General features: G+C 47.0%; 1 protein-coding gene across 1 annotated transcript; it reads left to right on the top strand.

The window, feature by feature from the left end:
* The first annotated feature begins 888 nt into the window (after window positions 1-888).
* Window positions 889-7515, top strand: LOC135374772 (neprilysin-1-like). The gene is made up of 2 exons (XM_064607697.1): window positions 889-989; window positions 5183-7515. Exons 1-2 carry the CDS (start codon window positions 948-950, stop codon window positions 7388-7390), a joined length of 2250 nt encoding a protein of 749 aa, XP_064463767.1. The 5' UTR covers window positions 889-947; the 3' UTR covers window positions 7391-7515.
* The last annotated feature ends 747 nt before the right edge of the window (window positions 7516-8262 follow it).

An 8262-nucleotide genomic window follows, 5' to 3' on the forward strand; every position in this document is an offset into this window, starting at 1 on the left:
GTGTTCTCAGTTGCCGTACGATCGGGACACTAACGCCACTCCACAAAACCAGGACGCAAAACAATCCCATAGTGATACGTTTATTGTGTCTCATTTGAGAGTACAAAAAAACTACAAGGTCACGAGGTCAGGCTTGTTAATAGCTTTCGTGATGTCATTGGCCATCATATACGAGCGCAAGAAATGAGCGGTTTGCTGAGCGGCGCAGTGCAGCTGTGTCAAGAACTTTGGCTGACCTCACTCACCCCCTAAGAAGAAGAAGAAGAGAGGTCGACAGGTTCAGTCGTGTCTGCGTGAGCGCGCCACCAAAGCTGGCGCAGTGTTGCGCGTCGCACTCTAGACGCGCCCTTTCCTTCCCTCTCCGCTCACCGCGCATGCGCTGCGTGCCAGGACTACAGACAGACCCTTGCGCCATTCTTGCGTATCAGGACTATAATGCTAGCGCATTAAAAAACAAAAAAAAAGTTGTTTTCTTGCGCTGTGTGAGAGAACAGTGCCTTATAGTTGCACTCAAAATAGGTGATATCACCAGACTGCGGACAGACTCCGTGGCACGTCTATATAACGGTTCATATTTTATTAAAAATTCATGCCAAATTAACATTTGCAGAACATTGTGTGGTCCCAATGCCGAGGCTAGTGGTGGGGTTCGATGTTACCTTTTGCGTGGAGGGTTGCTACTGGGCAGGACTATTGTGTCTGAGTCGGACCAGTATTATCTGTAATTTTTGTCGCAGAAAAACGCGAAATTTCTCATATTTTAGCACAGAAGCAAGATATTTTATAGCTGCAGAAAGCTAGGACCGCTTTTAGTGGCCAATATTTTCCTAGGCCCGTGAAGAAGAGGACACCAAGGACGACCCTCGTGTCACGTGAAATTAGCTCCTGTTCCGTGTCCATCTTGAGGGAAAGAAGCAGCTTGTCCCGCCGTCACCTGCGCCGACGTTATGAGCCACCGGTCAAACATGGCAAACCCCGATGTGATGTCGGTGAGTTCCTGGGCCTCAGATTGTGTGTAGAGCTTCGTGAACGTCATGCAGGGAGAGTTATAATGCGAACGCCGTGGCATAAAGGGAGATTCCCGTGAAGAGATTAAAAAAAAAGGGCTCGCATGGAGGCCTAGGGTGTAGTTCCGTAGACAGGCTTATAGATTTTAAGAATTAGCCAGCGCGTTTGAAAGTTAAATAACACTTTGAAGTGAACGAGGGTGATATAGCGGATAGGAAAAGTCAAGGATTATGAACAAGTGCAGGAAGAAAATTGTTTATGCTCATTTGTAAAATACCATTTGAAGGCGCTCATCTACAGGCCGTGTGCAGAAAAACATGACCCGCCTTTAGGCACATACCTTGTTGTCTACAACTAACGAACTGCCGGTGGCACACGATGGTGCATTTAAGCGTGCGAAATCTGCAGAAACAGCGTGGAAGCCATACACAGCTTAGAAAGTAGACAGAGCAACGAAACCTTTTGCCTCCGTGCATCAGATAGGGCAACATGGCGGACGCAGGGCAGTTGTGTTCAAGTACCGCTAGGGGAGTTATCGGTGCAGAAATGTCCCACATGGATGCTCATCGGTGGTACCCCTAGCGGTGCCTGCACATAACTCTCCTGAGACCGCCATGCACTACCATGCACTGTCATGACTGCCCTATTCTAATGCATGGAAGCCGATGTTTTCGCGCTCTGTTTATTTTTTTACGCTGAGTATGGCTTCCAGAATTTTTTGTAGCTTTCGCACGCATAAATACGCCATCGTACGCCACCGGAAGTTCCTCGGGTAAGTAGACAACGAGTTACATTTAAAAATTCGGGTCACGTTTTTCTGCACACACCCTGTACAGCGACGGCCTTGCTAAGCCTAACAGAGGTGGAGGCCGCCATTTTAGTAAGGCGGAGAAGTGGTGACTGAGGCCACATGGGGAGCAAAACAGGTGAAGCAGTGGTGAGAGAAAAGGTGTTTGAGATTTGCAAACCCGGATCCAAAAGGATTTTCAAAACGTTTCATTTCACAAGATACAGGTTATGATGTCTTGACAGTGGAGGAAGTGTTAAGATGAAAAGAAAAATGGGGAATGTGCGCTATTGCAGACTGTTCATGTAGAGCATCCGTGACTGCAGTGTAAGGTTTGGTCCATGATTTTACATATTTCGCTTGTTGGACACTGTTCACGGAGACTGTGAAACCGTCACCGAGGTTAGGTCAGGCCAGGTTTTTACGTATGTCACCCGTTGGAGGGTTTGTTCGCGTAGACTGTGCAACCGTCACCAAGGTTAGGTAAGCCCAGGGGCCAGGTGTTTGCGTATTTCATCCATTGGAGGCCGTGTTCGCGTAGACTGTACAACCGTCATCAAGGTTAGGTCAGGCCAGGCTTTTACTTATTTCGCCTGTTGGAGGCTGTATTCACCTAGACTGTGCAACTGTCACCAAGGTTAGGTCAGGCCAGGCTTTGTGTTTAACGCGTTGTAGATTTGTTGGGTCAGCGATGTGCACCTGGAGAGCTTGTCAGTGAGTAAAGCACCGAAAAAGGAAAGGAAAGGAGTTATTGTGGTTGATATATGCATAATGTGAGAAATATGTAACACTGAGCACTCATCACAGCCTGCTGGAAGATGGAATTTGTCACGAATGGCCTATCAGAAAACGAATTTGGTGTGTCCTTGAGGTGATGACCTTAGTCCAAACCTGTATATATTACGCTAATGTCGTATAAATTTTGTCAAATATTTCCTTATTGCTGCGCTCGCAATCACGGCGCCATAGAAACTTTAACAAATGCTACCCCACGCTGTCATTTATGATGAGGCCTCCACTGCGACTCAATTTGGTTTGTGTTGGCCCCTGTGTCCGAATCAGTGTATAGTTTAAGCTATGGTTTACTGTCAAGTGTTAGAATTCATTCTGATCAAGCCCCATGTAGCCTATCCAGCAATCAGTGATTATTAGAGCCTTCTCTTCTACATTGTTTTTGATGTGCGATAGTAATGTTATCGCATCACGTTTGTTGTCCCGACACACTTCCAGTTGTAGGTCATTATTATGGATGTCAATCATGCCAATTACCCATGTCCCCTCTAGCCTCCCTTTACTGAATTTCCGCCTCCCAATTTTGCATTGATCTACTTCTGCGACATGGTCGCCGCGCCCAATCGTCCCCATGTCCGAATAGCCCCCACAACTCCCTGCTATAGTCGTACCAATCTGCGACAGTTTCTCTTGATGGTTTTTCTGCCGTCGAATGGTAACTCTATGACAGCCGTGTCGTAGTTGTAGATCACATGTCTCGCTTACATACGAGTGCCTTCAAGCCAGGTGTTCGCCGCCACTGGTTGTCGAAAAGGCCCATTGTCCCCGCAAGGGACAATGGGCAAGGAAGCCGCAAGGAAGCGTCTTGTGCGTCCGTTGTCTACAGGATTTTGCGACTTTTTGCCCCCCGTCATTTTGCAAGAAGGGGGCGCTGTCTTGCTTCCGGTATGAATTAACTTCCGTTCTTTTGCCCGCCGATCGTCTGTGCAGTCTGTGTGCTTTTCCAATATGGCGGACGTTTTGTTGTTTTCATATTTTTATTGCTTTTTCTTTAAGCGAAAGCCATAAGCCCGTTTACGGAACTACGTCCGAGGGCTATTATCTGAAATACACCCTACTTTTGCAATTTCATTCAACACGGACGTAGTTCACGCGCGAAACAAACAAACAAACAAAAAGCGTCGACCGGTCGCCCGACTCCCCCCTGCTGTAAGCGGACTGACGTCACTTGCATCCTTTGCTCACACCGAGGTTGCATCAAGCTAGCACGCGAGTGGCCAAGGTCACCTGCTTTTGACGTCGTAGCCAGTTTCTCAGTCGTGCCGGCAGCGTTGGCGTCGAAGCAGTCGCGTTTTTTTGTGTGTCCTGGTTTTTAGTTAATATATCCGTAATTCTACAGAATGTTGAGTTCATAGCCCACATGATGAATGGACCAGTGACTAGCGATGCATTACATATGTTTGCAGAGGTTTTTGGGACCTGTTCATGGTCCCTTTAAGAGAGAGGACCTTCTGTGCAGTTAAGTAGCGAATCCATCTGATTAATATGTGTCAGCTGCGCGTTAAAAGCATGGGACGGCAGCAATTGTAACATGTCGTTTGTATTAAGCATTTCATTCCCGGATGACTGAAATTTCCAACAGGCTACTTTTTCTAAACTTTTGTACAAAAAAGTGTGTCGGGCATGCTCCTCCACTTGCGCGTACGCTTGGAAACGGTTTGGGGAGTTCTCGTAGAATGTGAAATTACTTCCTATACGTAACTCTGTCTTGTCCGTCGCATGACCGCGCCGTTTGAACCACTCTACTGTAGTCCCGCGTTGCTCGCAACTTTCAACCAACCTCCCGTTGGCGTGACGTCGTTCCGATAAACGCTCGACTGGCGGCGAACGTCGCAGTGAGACCCGTGTCTGAATTGACTCAAATTCATGATAATTGACTGATATTCAGGATCTATCCCATCGGGGGAAAATAATCGAACATCATGGTTCTCGGGGCGCTTGAGTGTAACGCGCGAGGACTTTTTGAGCGCAATCCGTCTGAGCAATCCGCAATCGCTGTCAGTCCGACGATGGGAGGTTGGAAACCCAGCCCACAGAATGATAGTAGAAAAAGTTACAGTTCCTGAAATTGGGAGAGGGAAGGTTTGGTCGCAGCCGAAGCCGGACGCGATAAGCTGTCTGTCTCTTCCTACCATGCCGGTGTGGGCTTTGCGCGCGCTATCCTCTGCGAGCTCCGTACAGCATGATTTTCGGCTATTTTTTCCGATACGATATCTCCCCAATATTCCTGTCAACTGTCATTATTTTGAGTAAATTCGGCACGCTGTTCACAGTGGTGGGGGTAAAAAAGTGACCTTTACTTGGGAACTTTCAGAGTTCAGTTCGTAAAAATTTACATAATTAAACTTAGGTTGTATGACATGCAAATCAGGAGGTGGCAAAAACCTAGCAAGAACAAATGCCATTGACCGCATGACTCTATGTGTCGTAGTTTTTTATTATTATTATTATTAAAATTCAAAGACACGTTTTCTGGGGCGCCCTGTATATTGGGCAATCGTCATACATCGTGCGCATTGTGAACAAGAAAGATGTGCATAGTTTGTTTAGACATAACTTGAAAAACGAGGAAATGTGTTTTTTCTGTTCTTCCAGGAGCTTGAACGCGAACAGGAGTCAGTGGCAGACGAAAGAAAACAGACAAGCTCTATCGAACAAGGGCTATTCGCGCTAGTACTCTACGCTCTAGGAGCTCTGGCATTTGGAGCTGGTGTCGCCATCATAGCGTTCCATCAAAGAGGTCAACCGCCTGTGGGTGGTAGTTATACAGAGGACGACGAATTCAGGATTTCTACAGCACGAAAGACAAGTCAGGCTCATGCAACTCCATCCTCAGAAGACGACGAGGAGGACCATGAAAGGCAAACACTATGTGGCACCGACGACTGCAACTACATGCGCTGGCTGGTCAGTATGTCTGTCGACACGACAAAGAATCCATGCGATAATTTTTTTACCTATGTCTGCGCCGGTGCTATGAAGCATTTTAAAGGGACATCAAACATGCTATCTTACGTGACCCTCCAGAATAAGCGAGCGATTGAGATGTGGTTGAAAAACGCCTCTCCTCCGGCTCAAAGACAAAGCGCCTTCCAGAAAGCAGTCAAGTTGTATCAATCGTGTCTCGAAGATCCACAGTCAAGCAAGCCGGGAATACATGAAATTCTAAGGAAGTTAGGCTTGTCATTGACACAAGAATTGAACTTTGAACCGCTTGATATGCAAGTGAGGTTTCTGGTTGAAGGATATTCGGTGATATACATCATGACTTTAGCACCATCACGGAGCCGGAACGACATCTATCTCGACGTTCGTGTATCTCCTCATTTCGACTCTTTTCGCTCGGTTAAGCCTCGCAGTGCAACGGAACGCAGAAAAATTTATCAAAACGTGTTACACTGGGTATTCGAAGGTTTGAATCTCGACGACGAGGTTGTAGATCGTGTTCTACAAGCGGAAGACGAAGTGTACGTCGTCTCCAGCAACCGGACGTACAGAGACAAGAGTTACAGATTTGGAATGTCTAACATCGATTACTTTGCCGGCAAAGACCAGGGACTATGCGAGAGGTGGAGAAAGAGCCTACAAAAATGGTCAAAGTCGCTTTTCCCCGGAAGATATCGAATTGTAATGACATTATACGATATACATCTCCTCTATAATTTATTTGGCAGCAAAGCATTGATCAGCACCGAAGACATTCGAACATTTCTTGCATGGAGAACAACGTGGTACCTTTACAATGTATCTGGAGTGACCACGGCAAATCAGAAGGCCAGTTGGAGAGCAGAGATATGCCTAAGATACGTCTTATATTTATTCAGGATTGTAGCGCCGATGAAGACGTTGTTAGAGAAGGTAAACCAGTCAACAGTAGATATTGTAGAGCGGATGACGAATGATATCCTGCTTGGGATCGAAACGTCTTTCAGGACATCGAGTTGGCTCGACAATTCTACGCGGAAGGGGGCCTTAAAAAAGCTATCGCTGTTACACAAACGTATAGGTTACCCTTTTGGTGTTTCGTCAGAAAAAGCGGCTGACGCATATTTGAGCAATGTCCCAGACATGACCGACAGTTACGTTTCGAACGTCATGAAGATGGTAGAGCATCTAACGTCAAGTGCTATTGACCTGTTGAGGAACAAAGATGCCCTCAATGCGTCCGTCGTAGCTCACTTCACAGCCTCGATACCGATCTATTCTGCAAACGCGGCGTACCACGCGTTATACAACGTGATTTATATTCCTCCAGGCTTAATGGTCCGTCCAATTTTCACTTATGGAGGAGCACCTGAATTGAACTACGGCGCGCTGGGCGGGATACTGACACACGAAATTATGCACGGCTTCGACACTACCGGAAAAAAATACGACGGTACGGGAAACAGAACAGACTGGTTTTCTGAAGCGAGTAACCGAGCGTACGCTAACCTCATTCAGTGTCACAACGTCAGCATCGAGAACTCTCCAAAGGCAAGACACTTCGCGGATTACCCGGGCGAGTACCTAGCGGATACGATGGGCAGGGGGTCATTGCTGAAGGTGCACAGGAAAGCTTTGGAAACATCGCCTGTTCGTCTGGGACAACTGAAGGGATTGACGAGTGATCAGCTCTTCTACGTGGCTTGGTGCCTGATGTGGTGTGGAATGCCTGTTACGGAGAAGACTCATCCTCGCTCTGACGAGAGGTGCAATGTTCCTCTCATGAGTTCTGAACACTTTGGGGAAGTGTTTAACTGTCCTCCGGAATCGCCAATGAATCCCAAGAAAAAATGTCCCTTTTGGAGAACGCTTCTCTGAATGAAGGTCCAAAAACCGTGCACGTTGCTGAGCGTAAAATGAGTTCAATAAATGAAACACGTTCTGTCTATGGATACTTTTTTGGGCTGATATTGCTTCTCTAATAAAGTACCTAAATACCGGCACTTGACTGAAAACGTTTCTGTAGATGGATTATGGAAGTTGTTGTTGTTGGATTTCGTGTGGCGTCTTGTGCTTTTTTTCTTTTTTCAGTGTACGGCAATGTATGGCATCGGCGATGTCGAGGGTGTCAGTTCGCGTCGAATATGGGGGAGTGAGAATAGAGAGCAAAACGGGCAACTATAATGCTAACGCCTTAATAAGGCGTACAACCTATCTCTTTGTTATGTGAGCGATTCTGATGGTGCGTCACCGCCCCCAACGCCACGGCTTCCAACTTTACAGGTACATGTGAAGGAATTTTCGCATCGCGAATGGCAATCGACCATTCCTTTTGTCGCGGGGTGGTGTGGGGCTGTGAGCTTGAGTTCAACGTTCCTGTCTTGGGTCGTCCATGTTGCTAGGCGCTTTTGAAAATATCCTTCTCAAACATAGCGCTTATACTTGTCGCATCTTCTCCACTTCGACGGGTGTTGATTAGCCGGGTATGCTCGTCGACGGTATGTTTCTTTAATGCCAGAGTTTTTCTGACTCCTCCGGAGTTCTTTTCGGTTTCGGCAAAGTCGAGATGAATGACTTCGAAGGGAACTGAGGAGTGTAATGGCAACGTCATTTGTCGGCTCTCTGGTGGTACCTTTGGTGGTACTTGGTGGTTTTACTCTCTGACACACATCACACGACTCAACATCGTCCTTCACGTCTCTATTCGCGGCCATGTGAAATGTTGACAGAGTGACAGAGCGATTCCAGCG

The sequence above is a fragment of the Ornithodoros turicata genome, unplaced genomic scaffold (genome assembly GCF_037126465.1).
Source record: "Ornithodoros turicata isolate Travis unplaced genomic scaffold, ASM3712646v1 ctg00000746.1, whole genome shotgun sequence".
In the NCBI taxonomy this organism is placed as follows: Eukaryota; Metazoa; Arthropoda; class Arachnida; order Ixodida; family Argasidae; genus Ornithodoros; species Ornithodoros turicata.

Bases quoted from the DNA above. Each gene is read 5' to 3' on its own strand.
- LOC135374772 (XM_064607697.1), top strand. From the start codon at position 948: ATGAGCCACCGGTCAAACATGGCAAACCCCGATGTGATGTCG. The intron at 990-5,182 runs GTGAGTTCCTGG...CTGTTCTTCCAG, and splicing joins CAAACCCCGATGTGATGTCG to GAGCTTGAACGCGAACAGGA.